We start from the raw sequence: 16,346 nt of genomic DNA on the forward strand, positions 1-16,346 counted from the left end.
GATGGGCTCAGGCAGGGATTGCTTCCAGGGCAGGTGCTGACACCTTCTGCACAACCCATGAGGGACCCACGAGGTGTTTGCTGCCCCAGAATGGTATGAGCCAGAGAGGCTGCCTTGGCTCTGGGAGGGAGCACCACGTCCTGCCTCAGTTTCCCCACCTTTGTCACGCAGGAGAACAGTCAGTTACTGTCCATAAAATTATTTCAAAATTAAAAGACTCCTGCTGTTCCGTTATTATTGTTATTAATAATATCCTCCAGGTTTTATCACTGAAACTGCTGCTGGAGATGGAAGTTTCCTGTAGCCACAAACAGTTAAGCTTGATTTAGGGAGCCCTAGTTTATATAAGTAAAACAATTATAAATAAAATTGGTTCAATTAGTGCTGCTCTAAAGCAGACAAGAGTGGTTACCAGGGAAATGGTGCAATCTCCACCTCAGTCCCCAGCCTCTCCCATGTTGGTGTAAAGCTCCCAGAGCTCGGGTTGCTCCTAATGGGAGATCTCCTGCCTTGAGCCCCCTGCACTCTGGCAAACTCCTGCAAGGGGCCCCACACATCTCTGTTCCCTCACACAGGAACCTTGTGATGGCTTTTTGGGCAACAAGCTGGGCAACGTTTGATGGCAGGGAGAGCATTCAATCCACTCGATGGGAGACACCAGGACAGGAGAGGGGACCAGAACAGACAGAAGCAGACCCTGCCCTTGGTACAGTGAAGGCAAAACCCTTGCTGTACCCTCAGAGTAACCCTGCTGACCTGGCTCCTGCAGAGATATCCTACAGCTTCCTGGCCTGTTTGTAACGGTTCAGTCCTGTCACATGTCTGAAAATTGTGATGGACAAGCAAATACGAAACCAGAGCACCACAGACACCAGGAAAAATGTTTGTGTGGAAACAACCTTATTTGTTTTTTGAAAAAAAAAAAACCCCCCCCCCCCCCCCAATAGTTTGCAGTGGAGGGAATGCTGAATGGCCCTGGGAATCTCCGTCATTCCCAGAGGCTTGCAGAGGGATTCATCAGGGACTCAGGCATCCATGATGGGGTAATTCAGGTAAACCCAGGAGAGGTCCAGCAGTTAGTGGGACTGGCATCCCCACCTACCTGTCTCTGATCTTTCCCCCAGCTCCCAGCTGGAATACCCCCACCACTCCCCCATGAGTGCTGAGGCCTCAGAGCCACGGAGCTGGGGCCCAGGACTGGGTACCCCAGGGTGTCCCCTCTCGACTCTGGATAACCTCAAGAACAGCAAGAAACTGCACAAGGCAGGAGGTGGCTTTGGCTATTTCATTTAAAAAGAGGTTGGTTTTGGGATGGCCTGGAAAGCTGCCCTTCTGGCACCTTGGGAGGGTAAACTGGTAATATGGGGTTTGCAGTGAAAGCCAACAGCCCTGGAGGCATCGGAGCTCAGGCTCTCACCTTGGACATGGGGGTGCACCCAGCTCCCCATGGGGTCCTCAACACTTCTCTGTCCCATGCCCCAAGCTCTGCATTTCTGATCCCGAAGGTGTCCCCAGTCATGGCATGTAAGGGCAGGGAGGGCTTTAAGGAGCTCCTACTGAGATCCCACTTTCCCACAGTTGTGCCCAGGGCCTTTTCCAACCCGTAAGTAAATACACAGAGCAGCTGAGCAGAGGGGGATGGGACACCCCTATCCCAAACCCATCCCAGAGCCCTGCTCTCCCCCAGCCCTGGATGCTGTGGCTGCAGCAGGAAAATCCTCCCCCACTCCATCATGTGCCTGTGGGGCAGCAGTGACAGACGCCAAGTGCTTCAGGAACCATGTGGCTTTAGCTCCCGGGAGAACCCACAGATTGATACAGAAACAAGGTTGGAAAAGTAAAGGAAACACAGAGCATAAAATGATCTGCAAGACTCCAATTCACTCTCAGGGGCGCAGAGGGCACCTCTGCCCCATACAGCACCGAGAATCATGTAGAGCTGCAATATAGAGATCTCTCTATGTATATATTTATAGGTATGTATATATTTATAGTGCACTGCATTTAAAACAGCCGGGCCTGCTTCTTCAGCTCATTCCTCTTCCACAGGGCCAGGCGGTCGAACTCAGCAATGGTCATGCCGAAGATCTGGTAGAATTCCTCCTGGGAAAGGTGCCGCTGGGGAGAGACAGGATGCTGGGCCAGAGCTGGGGACTCTGGCCACCACCCGGGGCCAACAGCAACCACTCAGGCTGGAGGGGCTCTGAGGGCATCTCCTGCCCACTTGGGGCAATGGAGTGCCACAACTCCCAGCACTTCTCACTCTGGAGAGGGGGGGAACCTGCCTCCCTCCTGCCCCTGCCAAACACAATCGTGCTGTGGGCACGAGGAACAGCTCTGCTCGGCCAGTGGAGCAGCAGGACCACCGTGACAGTGCTCTGGGGGAGACACAGAGATGCTTCTACACATCCATGAGCCCCTCACAGCCACATACTGCCTGCTGGGGCTAAAGAGACACCCCACGGGATCAGGTCCCTCTGTGCCCTGAGGAGATTGTCCCCAGTGGAAAAGGCTCTTCTCACCTCTAACCGAGTCCTGTCCACATCTTTGGGCAGCTGGTTCCTCCCCCTTGTCTTTACGAGGAGCAGCTCATAGGGGTATATCTGCACAGGGACAGGAAGACCATGAGGCAGCTCCGGAGCCAGAGGAAGACAACTGAGGCACACTTGGGAATGAGGCCGTGGGGACCACCAGGGCAAAACCTCCTCCTGCCATGTCTAGCAGTGTTTGGGCGGCACAACTGACTCCAGCGACTGGATGGGACAAGGCATAGGAGGGACTTGCTCTCAGGGTGATCCTGATCCACCTTAAATCCCCTTGGTGGCTCTGGAATAGCATGCTCACTCTGCAAAACCAGGAGTGACCCAGGTACAAGTGTGAGTAGGAAATCATGGCACAACCACCTTTCTCTGTTCCTCACCCAGGAGACAATTCTGCTCATCTGAGTGCTTGGGACCCTGGCAGGAGGGGATGGACTCTGGTCCGAGCCCCACAGTCTGGGAACGGGGTTGTCATGTAGGGGATGGAGGGACGAAGGCAGGGCATTGCAGGAAGAGGGCAAAACTTCCCCTTGAAGAGCTTGGGGACACACAGACACATCTCTGGGACTCCCACCTCTGGCTGACAGCCAAGCCTTGCAGCAGAAGCATCTTAGCATCTTACCTTGTACTCTGTGGGGAGAGAGAAAAGAGAGACATGAGCCATGCTGACCCCTCCGCTGCCAGGATCTACCACCATCCTCCCTCCAGCCTCATTTTCCAGAACTGCCTGCAGGTGGCAGCCCCACAGGATTTGGCTCTGGAATGCCTACAGGGTCCCTGGCCCCGTGGCCCCTTACCTCGCATCCCCCAGTTGACGGCATTCGTGCTGTCATAGTGGAAAAGCTCAGCGCTGGGAGGCTGTGGGAGGAACAGAGGGAGGAGGAGTAAGAGGGGGTCTCCTCCAGACACTCAGCATGGCACCTCCCATGTTCCCAGGAGAGAAGGCATCCCACCATGCCAAAGTAGGACCTGCTCCCCACACCTGTCAGGAGGGAAACTGAGGCAGAAGGAGGTGAAGTGACAAGCCCAAGTCATACAGAGGCAGGACCAGAGCTCCTGGTCCCAAGCAATCACTAGCCCAGGATAGGAAGCAAAGCTCTTGTGCTGGAAAGCAACACCAGTATCTCTCTGCAACATGCCTGTTGAACGTTCAGGGCAGGCACTGCCTGAACAAGGCACTTTGGACCCCAATAAAGGTAATTTTGGATTGGCACAGGGCAGCAGTGACAGCAGGGATGCAGAGAAGGGAGAAGTAGGACACCCTAATCTTGGAAGGGCAGCACTGGGGGCTTTAAGGAGCCTGGGAAGAATGACATACAGCACAGAGATGCCTGGCAGCAGCTGGATGTGAGCAGGAGGCACTTACCCTATGCAGCCCATTCCTCCTGTAGGCAGGAAGGGAGGCCGACTTAGAAATGAGGGGATCTGCAAAGAAGCCAGCAAGATGTGTAAGAGAAAATGCAGGGATGAGCCTCACATCCCAGGACAGCATCCACTGGGCCACCCTACCTCTGTGCTCCCACAGAGCTGTCACTACCCAGCTCCACAGTCACCCAGCTCCACAGTCACCTAGCTCTGTCTCCTTCCAGCTCCAACTCATTTCCAGCCTGGCTTCCTCCTGTGCTGATATTCCTCTCCCTAAAATCCCTTTCCCATGGCAGCCTTCCCTCTTCATCCTTCAGCACAACACATTCTCCTCTCTCAGTTTCTCTGACTCATCCTCTCCCAGCACTGCCACCAGCTCTGCCCTGGTTCAGCTCTACCCTCACACAGGCTTTCAAGGGCTCCTTTTTTGCTTCCCTTCTTCCCTCCCTGGTCCCAGCACCTCCTCCAGCTTGGGTTCCGGACCCCCCAGCCATGGGGGACCAGCCATGGAGGGCTGTAGGGTCACACACTCACCGCTGTCGGCCAGGTAGTGGGTTCTGGGAGCTGCAAGGAGAGCAGAGCCAGGTGTCAGGGAGGACCAAGCACCCCATGCCATGCAGTGCTGCCTGTTCCCAGCCCCATGGGTCCTCCTTGGGGCTCCCTGGAGCCCCACAGGGCTGAGGGGCTCCCTGAGCATCTCCAAACAGCCCCAGCTCTATGAGGGCAGACGTGCCATGAAGATGGAGACCATGGAGCAGACAGGGCCATCTGTGCTGCCAGGCTCCCAAGCACCCCCAGCCCCATCGTAGCCGCAAGGACAGAGGAGCTGGGTGTCCTGGGTGCTCTGTGGTAAGAGCAGTGCAAGCAAGGCACCCTGAGGCTGCTCAGCAGGTCTGGGGTGCCAGGAGGTCCCAGAGGTGCCATTTGTGAAGCACACGTGCAGCCAGCCCAAACAGGTCAGAGCAACCCCAGCGTGGCTGTGATGCCAGATTCTCAAGGGACCCTTCAGCCACCCCACGAGGCACTTCACCAGGTTGCCTGGACACCCACTGGGTGATGCTCCTTCCCAGCTGGGACAAAGGGAAGGAATGGAGCTCTCCAGAGATGAAAAGAGCTTTCCTAGGCCAACTCTGTGCCCAGCACCTCTCTTCTCCCCTCCCTTTCCTAGTCTCGTTCTTCCCTCTCCACCCCGGCAAACTTCCCAGAGGGGCTGGGGCCATGCTGGGTGGGACAGACAGACAGACAGGGTCATCCTTACAGCCATTGAGGGAACCCTCATAGCCAGTCGTGTGCAGGGCTTCTCTGCTGCTGGCCGAGCTGCGAGGGGGTGTCCAGGGGTCTGCGTAGGAGTTGGACCGAGCCTTCATCTCCTCCCTCAGGATCAGCCTGCCAATGCCACTCTGGATCTGGGCAGAGAAGGGAAAGCCACCTCGCACTCCTCCTTTCCCTGCTCAGCCCTCCCTGCCCACTGGCACATCATGACAGGGCATGGCATCTCCTGGCATGGGTTCAGCACCTCCCATCTACTCCCTGACCCCTGGGGATGAGGTGCTGGGGTAGGGTGCCCCGGTTAAGGGGGTGCGCTCCCCCTCCTTCAGACCCTGTGCTGGGGGTGGCCAAGGTGGGGAGAGATGGCACAGGACAGCAGGGACAGTGGTGGCCCCTTCTTGGGTGGCAGAACTAGGCTGAGCCTCCTCCCCAAAGCCAACCAGGGGCGGTTTGCTGTTGGCTCTCCGTCACCGGGCTGTGGGCAGGGACATCACTCACCTTGTGCATGCCCCGGTCATACCCATCCTCCTCACCACCTGACGAGAACCTCCGGGCCCGGGGTGCTGCAAGGAGACATGTGAGGGGGTCAGATGGGGCCAAAAGTGAAGGCAGGTAGGGAGGAGACATTCCCAACCACATGGGGACAGTTGAGTCCCAGGGGCTCCCAGGATTTTGGGGTCACTTTGGCAGGTACCTCAGCCCAATGCCACCTTTGGGTCCAGACACAACTCAGAGCAAGGTTCTCTCCTAGGAAGTGGCTGGGTTTGGGGGCAGGCAGTCCAGCAGGCATTTATTACCTTTGGGTGAGCCTTGGAAGGGCCAGTACTCCGACTCGGAGTGGTAGTACGGATCCGGGGAGTAGGCAGGGCTGTACTTGGATGACTGCGCGATGTCTTCACTGGTTTTGCTTTTTGTGGCTGCAGAGGGGTTGTCTGCAAAAGGAGCAGGTAGAGCTATAGTGAGGGCCTGCAAAGATCCACTCTGGGAGGAAGGCAAATCCTCTCCCCTCCCCAGCGACTGCCAGCGACTCATGGCTGGGACAGCCTGTAGCAGAGCTGGGAATAATCAAACTGCTGACATCTTCTCGAGACGAGGGTGCTGAGGCAGATGGTGGGGACAGTAACAAGCAGAGGGGCTGTTGCTGATGTGGCTGGGAAGGGACCCAAATAGCTGAGAGTCCACCGCACCACAAGCACTGGCTCCTGCCTAGTGCTCACCCCAATCCCAGTCCCACCAACCTCCCTGTGCTCTCCTGTCACCTGTAAGTGAGAGAGGGGATGGAGGAAGGCTCAGTCCCAGCAGGGAAAGGGCTCTTCGGGTTACTGCCAAAGGGAAGGTGGCAGTGGGCTGTGCAGGAGGGAGGGAGCAGAGGGGCTGTGGCAGGGGCTTGGCCTCCATGGCAAGGACACACACAGACTGAGCCTCAGCAGCATAGGTGAGAAACCCAGAGGGGAGTTCTGCTGCACCAGAGTTCGGGAGACTCACAGGGGAAGGAACACCAAGGACAGGAGGTGTAGCAGGGCCATCCCACCACCTTCAGCAGACACAAGGGACCCAGCCAACAGCAGGTACTTACAGCAGGAGGAGCAGCCAGCAGCAGGGCAGTGGGAGTTGGGCAGGAGGGAAGGGAAAGTCCAGGGAGAGAGAGGAGACACAGTTACTGCTGGGGGGGAGCTGCTGTCCCTCTATGTGCAGAAGCAAGTGGGGACAGTGCAATCCATCCCCACTGAAAGACACCAAACACCCTCCCCACCCTGCAACACCTCCCAGGCCTGTTTCACCCTGGAGCATCTATCCAGGATGGGCTGTGACTTTTCTCCAGGGCTCCATGTGAAACTACAAATTACTTTCTTCATCACATTTCTGAGGCTGCTCTGGCTCCTGGCCTCAGAAATCAACGGCCACCCTTGAACCTTCTGCCACCCCATCATTGCCTTGCTCGCCCTCCCACAGCTACCCTGGTGTTGCTGACAGCTTTCTCCTCCACCCCTCATAGCAGGGATGTGGTCCAAAGCGGCATCTTTCTCCCACTGAACCTTGCACTCTGCTACCCAGAGGGGAGCCAGGAGCATCAGACCACCAAAGCCCAGTACCCAAACATCTTGTCCTGACGCCTGCCCTCATCTCCCACCCTGCCCCTGGACATGACTCAGCTGGACTGAGCCCCATGCTGGTCCTGTCCCCATGGGGACATGGGGATGGACACACAGCAGGCAGATCGTACCATGGCGCTTGTAGATGGGGGGCTTCCGGTAGATGTTACTCTCGCCGGCAGCTGGTGGAAGAAGAGAGAAGGAAAAGGAAAAAAGAAGGGAAGAAGGGGAAAGGAGAGATCAGTGTGGGCGTGCCGAGAGTGGACAGGACAGAAGTCCTGCAGGAGACACTACCCCCACAACCACATTTCCATCACACAACCGCCTCCGGGCCCACGTGTCCCACGGGAGCGCAGCTCCAGGCCGGCGTGCCGGGCAGCAGGAGCGCGGTCCCGGGCAGCAGGAGGGCGGTCCCGGGCTGCCTGCGGGCAGTGGTGAGCAGAGGCCATGCAGTGAGCACCCAGCGTCAGCATGCACGGGTGCAGCGGGCACAGCCAGAGCCGCCGGCCGCCCCTGCCAGCCGGCAGCGAGGCATCACCGCTCACCGTGCGGCGGTTTCTCGGGGTGCCAGCACCTAGAAGAACCGCCTGTGAGCTACCTGGGGTGAGACAACATCAGCCAAAGCCTCTTTCCGCAGCAGAGAGAGAAAAGAGCGAGTTGGGAGGGAAAGCGAACTGGAGCCTGGCGCCGAGAGCTGCAGCCCCCGCGCAGGGGCCAGGCAGCAGAGCTGGCGGAGCAGGGAGGGGGCCATCCATAAACCACTGACCGGCAGCGGGAGGGCAGGGCAGGGCAGGGCAGGGCGGGCAGCGGGGCCAAACCCTGGCAGGGATGGGATGGGAGCTGGGGACATGGTGGGGAGCCTCTGGGTGTCCTCATGGTGCTATCCCAGGGCATCAGCTACGCACTGTGGAGAGTCCCACGCTTTGGAAGAGGACGAGGGCAGTGGGAGATGCTTACAGCTGAGTGGGGTTGTCTGGGGTTCTGACTCCCCTGCATGTGCTGAAGGATGATGGGCAGCTCTGCCTGCTTCCCCCCCCACTCTCCGTTTCTGCCCGCTCCGTCCCCGTTCCCGTGGGCTCTGCGTGGCCAGGAGCGGGTGGTGGCCCTTACCTGGTGGCCCCCTGCAATCCCTGCAGAAGGGGAGCAGGCATCTGGCAAGCCCAGAAGATCTGGGGGGAGGGAGCAGCGGGCCCTAGGGGGAGTATAAAATAGTCATCTGTAGCGGTGGGTGTGGAAAGGCCTCCGGCAGACACGCTTCGGCTGGTGATCCTGGGGGGAGGCAGGGGAGGGGGCAGGCTCTCACCAGGGGACTCATCTTCGTGTGGGGAGTGGAGGAAGGTCAGGGAAGAGGGAGAAGAGGGATGTTGCAAGGATCAAGCAGACTCCGGGCGGCTCTGGGACCTCCGGGTGGTGATGGGGAGGGAGGAGGGTTCAAGCTGCAGGTCCTGTTTATGGATGGCCTCTACCAGGGGTAGATCCTGCTGCCAGCTGGCTCTAGGCAGGCGGCGGAGCTACGCATGCGACACAGCGGGGACAGCACATGCGGGCATGCCACAGACACGGTGCTTCCCCGGGGACTGGGGCGCTCCAGAGCCTACCTGGGATGTGGAAATGCTTGGGTGCTTGGTATGAGGTTGGAGTGGAGGACCTCACATCTAACTGGCTATAGTAGGGGGAGCTGCGCCCACTCTCGGTGCCTACGCGGTGCCGAGCAGAAGCAGCCGTAAGTGACCGAGAGAGAGAACAAGAGGCAGAAGAAAATGGGTGTTAAATGCAGCGGTGTTAGAACAGCAGGGGTGACCCATGTGGTGGGACTGTGTCACAGGGATGTGAGCCGGGCCGTGATCCAGGATAGGGAGTGATGAAGCAGGGGGAGATTTCCCGCATCTCCGGAGGAAGATGGGATGCAGAGGAAACCCCGTGTGCAGGTGCTGGTACAGGACAGCCAGCTGCCCCACCGCTGGTGACAGGAAAGCCGAGCGTGCTGCAGAGACAAACGGTGATGGACCCTTGGCGGAGAAGCGCTGGGGTTTGCAGGACCTCTGGACTTACTGACCTCAGGTTTTCGTGGTCACTCCTTCCCAGCTCCAAAGGACGGGAGACATGGCACAGGCACACTCTGCTTCCCCCTGACATGCTCCGGGGTGTGCGTGCATGCACGTGTGCACGTGTAAGGACCTCTCTTACAGCACTGGCTGGGCACAAGCACACTCGTGCACACCCATCCCAGAGCTACCAAGACAGCTGAGGGGCTCTTCACCAGATCTGGAGGTCACCTGCCTCCCCACCCCATCCTCCATGAGCCCCAGCTCAGGTCTGAGCCACAAAGCCTTCTTAGTCTTTCCTTGCTGCTCACAAGACAAGAGTCGGGGAACCAGAGGATGCCAGATCAGAGTTGGTCACTGCCTCCCTGGTGGATGCCCCCCCCGGCCTCCTGCTTGCCAGAGGAGAGACCACAGAAGTCTCAGGGGCATTTTGGTGATCCCCACTCCACTCCACCCCAGCTTAGCTCAGCCTGGGGTTGCAGCTGAAATCCTCACCTGAGCGGTAGAAATGGTGGGGGGACCTGGGGATGGTGGGGGACATGCCCTGGCGGCTGTAGGTGGGGGAGTCGATGTAGCCAGGGCTGGAGGCTCGCCTCTGCCGCGTGTCAAAGCTCTCATAGATGTCCTGGGGATGGGGAAGGTGTGGAGAGAGCGGTGTTAGAGCTGGTAGGAGGTGTCCCATGGATAGGGATCCCTGTGCCTGGGGCAGCCCGGGAGGGTGCTCTGCAGTGTGACACTATGGGCACTGCATGTCCTGGCTAAAGGGGGTCCCCACCCTGCTCTGCCTCCCTTGCTGCTAAAGCACAGGCAGCAAAGCCCAGAGTTTGAGACCAGGTGACAGTGTCCAGCCAGAGGCTCTTTGCCTGGAGATCATCTCCTTCCCCTGTGCTTGGTTCTGCACCCCGGGTCCCTTCTGCCAGGGAGGGATTGCACCCTGTTCTTCTCAGGGCCTGAAGGACAGGACTCTCCTAGACAGGGGTCCCACCCTGGGGCAGTCAACAGCTGTGGGGGGGATGATCAGCAGACCCCCAGCTGTCCCTGGGCAGAGGGACATCCTGCAGCAGCAGTATGTGACAGACCTCCCAGTGCCCGCAGAGGCATTACCTGCGAGTATGGGGAGAGGGTCCCCAGGGACTGAAGGCAGCAGGAGGCAAAGTGGGGAGGAAAAGAGAGAGAGAGACAGCACATGGTTAAGAGGAGCAGTGACAGACCAGGATTCCACAGCAGCTCATTTTCTCCAAGTTACAGCTGCCAGGCATTTAGGGTGGCTGGTGGTACAGGCCAGGAAGCCCCTGGCCAAGAGGGGAACTAGCACGAGGAATGAGCAGCCTGCACCCCTTCTCAGAAACCTCATTGGAGCAGCTGCAAGGGGGGAAGGCAGCTGCTGGCTCCTTGGTGCTCCACAGTGGGCCATGGCCATGCTGCCTGCACCAAGCCTGGGGGTGCTGGAGGAAGCCAGGCTTTGGACAAAACCTTGGGGCTGGTGATGTAAGAGATGCTCCTCCTGCTGGCCATCACCAAGTCTCCTTCCAAGACTACCTCAGGTGCCCCATCTCTGTGTGAGCTGCTCAGACCTTCTCTTCCATGGACTTACTGAACTCATCCAGAAGTCCCAGGCTGCCTGGGCAGGCAGGACAGTCCCATGCCACATGCTGCTGGGGCATCATCTCATCACACTCTTGTGGAAATGCACTGACCAAGCCCCTTCTCCTGCCTGCAGGGCCAGTACCAAACAGGGCAGCCCTGCCATGCTCCAGGGATGCTGTGCTGTGCTGGGTGGCCAGGAGGATTGTGTGCCAGGGGCCAGGCTTTGGGCTGAGCCTGGGGATAGTCTGTCCCTCCACCCTGGAGGGATGCACATGTGCTGCTGTGTGACCTCCTCCTCCCCCGCTGTGGGCTGTGATGGGCTCCTCCCCTGCTACATCACTCCTCCCATGCAGTGTTATCCCTGCAGTCGGGTCTGTGACTGGTAAGGTCACTGGGGACTGGTAAGGTCACTGGTTTCTTTCTTACTCTACAACAGCAGCATCAACACTTGATTTTCAGCCCAGGGCCTCTTTCTGGTGGCGATGAGCCTCCGGGAGAGATCCTATCCCCACTCCTGCCTCCTTGCAGTATTCCCACTGGAGTGAGTGAACCCACACACAATTCTCCTCCAAACTGGGGCCTGGTCCCTGTGCATCCCAGCACTGGGCATATCAACACTCAGTACCTCCCCATAGCTATATCTCTCCAGTGTCTCATCCGAAGTGTATCTGTGATAGGGCTCGTAGGAAATGAGGTCAGGACGCTGCACTTCGTAGATGGCTTTAATCTTGGGAAGAGCTGCCAGGTCTTTGTAATTAAGGATCTCATTATCCACTTTAGCCTAGGGAGAGGGAGAGACAGAGACAGAGAGACAGAAAGGAAGAGGAGGAGAGAAGGAAGGGAAGGCTGAAACGCACAGTGTGGTGCAGGCAGAGCCTACCATCACCCCAGCAGCAGGAAGAGGTAAGAGTAGATGCCTGAGAGGCAGCAGTGGGTAGGGGCAGAGGAGCTGGGAGGGTAGGACTGTGCCCCTCTGAGTACTCCCGATCTGTGCCAATTGCACTGGTGGCACAGCACGGCACTGGGGCAAGGGGACACGGCTTGTCCATGCTGTCCCCAAATGCTAGGCTTGTCCCTGGGGGACACCTCACACTGAAGAGCAGTTCTGGAAACTGCTAATCCCCTCCTTGGGGCCCTGGATGAGGGGCAGAGCTGTACTTACGCAGATGACACGGTTTGGGGAGCCAATGCTGGAACCAGGAGGGGAGATGGAGGTTTCCGACGTCCTTCTGTGCTGTGGAGGTAGAAAGGTGGAAGGCAGGTGAGACCATGGCAAGGAGGGACCCCTGAGCAGGCACATGCTGGGCACAGAAGCCAAATAGTTAGTTTGGGGACAAAATTTCACTGAAGGTCCAGTTTCTGTGCACTTTCACCTGCTGCCTGCACCCATGCCCATGGCTGTTCAGGCTGCCCTGCATCCAGCTCTCAGGGACAGATCTGGAGTGGCCTGGCAAGACCCTCCTGACAGCTGTTCCCGTGGCCAGTCAGGTGCAGAAAGGGGTGTGGGCACTGTGAGGGGACTGCTGTGCCCCCTCCCCAGGCAGGTGTCCATTAATAGCCACGGCCACCCACCATCCTCTGGGCAGCCTCGGGAAGCCACTCCAAGCTTGGACACTACCACAACAGTTCCCCTCCTGGAAGGACCTGGGGGCATCCCCTGGGATGTGCCACCTCTTAAGATGCCCCTTACCCTGCTGCCTACCTTCAGCTTCTTCTCTGCTCTGGCTGCCTGCTTGCAGATCGGGTGCCACACTTCAGAGCCTACAACACAGCAAAGGGAAAGTGTTTCAGCTCCACACACAGCCCACCCCCACTGCCAGGGATCATCCAGGTCCCCCTGCCATGGGAGAATCCCATCCTGTCCCTGCCATCTCCAGCAGTGCCATAGGAACATGCCTGGTGGGAAGCCTCAAGACATTGGGGACTGTGTGTCTGTACTAAGGAATGAAACAGCTCCCAAGCACTGAGGAGCAGTGGCCAAACCTACTAAACTGTGACAGGCAAGCAGGGGTTACTGAGAAAAGAAACCCTCCCTCTCTGCTGGAAACAGCCCCTAAAACAGGTCTAAGGGGATAAGCTCCTGCCAAACCCAAACCCAAACCATCCATCTGTGCTGAGTGAAAGCTTTACCCCCCCAGTGCTGCTTGCCAGCTACCCTGGACTGGGGGAGCTGGGGATGGACCACCCTCCCCTGGGGGTGGGGAGAGCAGGGAGACAAGCACCCTGCACCCATCCCAGGCTCTGTTCACTGAGAGAAGGCCAGGGACACATCCAGGCATGCCCAGCAGTGCTCCCCAGCTGTGCAGGGAGACTCACAGGGAACAAAAAGCTTCTGATGAGGAACAGTCTCCTCCAGCTCAGTGGCAGGGAAGGTTTCACGGAGAGAAATTATTGCCACCCTAACCAGGAAGAGTGCAGGTGCTGGGGAGCAGTGGAGGGGGGGTATTGCTGCACAAAGAGGCCCTTTCAGTGCCATAGTGACCCAAACCCCAAAGTCCCCCCAGCCAGGACACCCACACACAGCCATTCTGGTCCACAGCCCGACACAGGACCGGGGGTCCCTCCTCACCCCTACCTGTGAGGTACATCTCCTCTCCTTCTGTGAACATCTGGTGGCAGCGGACACACCTGGCACAGGTGGGGTGGTAGTGCTTCCCTCCTGCCTGCAAGGGTGAGCAGAGAACAGGGACTCCTGAGCAAGACAGGACATGGTGACCTGCTCATGTCCCTGAGGGTGAGTGACCCTCACAGCCCTCGCTGCTGCAGACAATGACAAGGTGAATGGGACAACTGCCCACAGTGGCCTCAGAGACCTTCACATCACATGGAGAAAACAAGAGACCTCTTCATCACGAGTGTTTCTGACCTGCAGGACTAAGAGTCAGACCGTGAATTTTCTGATCTCCTTGAGATTTCCAACACACAGGAAAGTAGAACCAGGAGATCCCAACCCCCCAGGGAAGGTACCCTACAAACCCTAATCAATCATCCCTGCACTCTGCAATAGCCAAGACCCTCTGCAGCAGCACTCAGCTAAGCAGCCGTGCTTTGCACCAGCTCCTCCTCTACAGCTTAGAAAAAACCCAGCAAATTTGGCCCAGGATGTCACAACGGAGAAGCAGTAAAGGGAGAAGAAGGACCCCAAAGATAAACCTCCCAAAGCAAAGGTTTCTTCTTGCTGCCAGACCCTCCCTGGCTACCACTGCCAGCTCCTCCCTGAAGATACTTTTCTCTTTTGGTGGAGCGATGCCCAAACTTCAGTGCTAGTGACATGCTCTTCCCCAGCTGAGAGGAAGGTAGGCTGCTCCTTTTGCTCTTTGACAGGGATAACAGCTTAAATTGGGAGCTTGCTCCCCCTCAAAGTGTCTCCTAGCATTTCAATTATAGGCTCGCTTTCTGGGCTGGGAGCCCAGAAAAGAACTTTTTACTCCCATAATAATCCAAGAGATGAAGAAGAAGAATTGAAGGTGGCAGAGGGAAGATGAGGCTCTCACAGACAAAGAAGGGGGGTTATGATAGAGGGGGCTGGAGCCAGTTTGAAACAGGGAGAATCAACAAGGAAATCTGCTGCGAGGATAACTGAGAACCTGCTCATGGGTTGCCTATAGAAATCAGCCTGGAATTCAGTGTCCTTGGGGTGCAAATGGCAGCCAGTGGCCTTCCCCCTCCAGTTTATAACCAAAATGAGTGGAAGGTTTCAGTGCAGGCAGGGGAAATGAGTTTGGACCGCTCTTCCTTTCCTCCTTCCCCCATCCCTCTCTGAATCTGGGAAGGGCTCTTGGACTCTACCAGTATCCTCAACAGCTTGCTGTGCTGACAGTAAGGAAAAAAACCCCATACATATCCACCTTTTCCTAACTGCTGTCACAGGTCAGACTGTGCTAAAAGGGGATGCTTTGCAGATCAGGATGTGGGTGTTCAAGGCCAGGTTGGATGGGTATAGTGGAAGGTGTCCCTGCCCATGGCAAGTTGTTGGAATGAGATGAGCTTTAAAGTCTCTTCCAACATAAACCATTCTATGATTCTAAGATGCCATGTGGAGGGAGACTGGCTGCTCCCCTGTGGTATGTACCAGCCCAGTCCCAAATTGCTTTTCATCACAGATCTCTCCAAAAGCCACTCAACATCTCAACACCTGCACTCCTCCTGAGCAGCAACCCTCCAAACCATGCACAAACCTTGTTGCTTTTGCATTGTTTAATGCTACAGCTTTTACAAGGCTGGTAGAGGCTGCAAGGGATAACTGCTTGTTATCACTTGGGTCCCTTAAAGACTCATTAATCATCCAAGCCTGGCTGCACAGCTTGGAGCAGTTGGGAATGCCTGAAGGCTGCTGGGATAGCATGAGGAGCCTCCTTAATGCCTAAAATTATTTAAAGGCACCCTTTCCATTTCACACTCTGACAGAAAAGACAATTAAAGCCTCTGGATTTATAGATGATTCAATACTGTGAGCAAGCACATACTAGGGAGGGTAAGGAGAGTGGGCTGCATGGTCCCTGAACCTGGAACAGATGCTCCAACCCTGGAAGAGTTCAAGGTCAGGTTGGACAGGGGTTGGAGCAATCAGGTCTAGTGGAAGATCCCCCTGCCCACGGCAGGGGGTTGGAACAAGATGATCTTTAAGGTCCCTTCCAACCCAACCCATTCTGTGATTCTATGACAGGGGTCTCAGGTCCCCTCTGACTCTTCTTACCCCCCTCACACACTGAACGTCCTGTACTACGTTAACACCCCCCCTCTGCTCACACTTCTGGGTGGCTGAGGGTGCTCTATCCTGGCACGGGGCTATTGGGGACCAGACTTCCCAGGGGAGCAGCAGCAGGGATTTGATGTCTGGGGAGCCTCTGGCTTTGCCCTGCTCCATTCAGACATTTGCTGATGAAGTGACCCTGTGATGGGCAGCCAGCCCCTGGCAGCTGCTGCAGTGCTGAGCTCATGCTCCCAGCAGCCAGTGCTGGGACTGCTGCTGAAGCCTGGAGTCAGCAGAAAGCCTTCCCAGGCAGAGGCAGCTCCCCAGAGAGGGGGAAGATGCTGAAAGGTTCCTATCAACTGGCCCCAGCTTCAGAGAGGTTCCTTGGAAGGCTGGGTGTTCCCAGGCCAGCCCAGCCGGTAGGACCAGAGAGGGTGATGGTTTCTTGGTAGACTGTGAGTGAAACAGGCTGGAGATGTCCTGGAACAACCCTCAGCAGGTTGGAGACCTACAGAGTCAGTCATCCAGCCCACAGCACCTGTGGCTTCATTGTGGAGTCATGGTACCTGTGATTTTGGGATACAGCTTCCTACTGTTGCAATCTGGGGATGACAGAGATGTGGGAGCCCTTCCCTCCTGCTCAACTGTGCAGAAAGGGAGGTCTCAGGAGTGACTGAGAAAGCTTTCAGCACTGCTGCCTTCGTGTCACCACAGCCCAGCTCCATAGTATCATCAGGGGCTCTAAAATCACAAC

At 57.1% G+C, this 16,346-nt stretch overlaps 1 protein-coding gene across 8 annotated transcripts in view; it reads right to left on the reverse strand.

Moving 5' to 3' along the window:
- Nucleotides 1–1,766: 1,766 nt before the first annotated feature.
- ABLIM3 (actin binding LIM protein family member 3) overlaps nucleotides 1,767–16,346 on the reverse strand; it is a 52,963-nt gene continuing 38,383 nt past the window's right edge. For 2 of the 8 annotated variants that reach the window (XM_027643604.1, XM_027643603.1), the window contains exons 7-23: nucleotides 13,475–13,562; nucleotides 12,602–12,660; nucleotides 12,062–12,133; nucleotides 11,525–11,680; nucleotides 10,417–10,446; nucleotides 9,808–9,937; nucleotides 8,866–8,964; nucleotides 7,399–7,449; nucleotides 5,972–6,106; nucleotides 5,673–5,737; nucleotides 5,164–5,311; nucleotides 4,440–4,469; nucleotides 3,907–3,965; nucleotides 3,338–3,398; nucleotides 3,163–3,170; nucleotides 2,523–2,603; nucleotides 1,767–2,118 (exon numbers count right to left, since the gene is read on the reverse strand). In XM_027643604.1, the coding sequence (XP_027499405.1) occupies nucleotides 2,005–2,118; nucleotides 2,523–2,603; nucleotides 3,163–3,170; nucleotides 3,338–3,398; nucleotides 3,907–3,965; nucleotides 4,440–4,469; nucleotides 5,164–5,311; nucleotides 5,673–5,737; nucleotides 5,972–6,106; nucleotides 7,399–7,449; nucleotides 8,866–8,964; nucleotides 9,808–9,937; nucleotides 10,417–10,446; nucleotides 11,525–11,680; nucleotides 12,062–12,133; nucleotides 12,602–12,660; nucleotides 13,475–13,562 (1,386 nt within the window). In that variant the 3' untranslated portion in view covers nucleotides 1,767–2,004. The remainder of the gene's footprint in view (nucleotides 2,119–2,522; nucleotides 2,604–3,162; nucleotides 3,171–3,337; nucleotides 3,399–3,906; nucleotides 3,966–4,439; nucleotides 4,470–5,163; nucleotides 5,312–5,672; nucleotides 5,738–5,971; nucleotides 6,107–7,398; nucleotides 7,450–8,865; nucleotides 8,965–9,807; nucleotides 9,938–10,416; nucleotides 10,447–11,524; nucleotides 11,681–12,061; nucleotides 12,134–12,601; nucleotides 12,661–13,474; nucleotides 13,563–16,346) is intronic. The other 6 variants (XM_027643605.1, XM_027643608.1, XM_027643607.1 and 3 more) reach the window with 6 other exon arrangements.

Source organism: Corapipo altera, unplaced genomic scaffold, assembly GCF_003945725.1.
Source record: "Corapipo altera isolate COAL_440 unplaced genomic scaffold, ASM394572v1 75, whole genome shotgun sequence".
Taxonomy (NCBI): Eukaryota; Metazoa; Chordata; class Aves; order Passeriformes; family Pipridae; genus Corapipo; species Corapipo altera.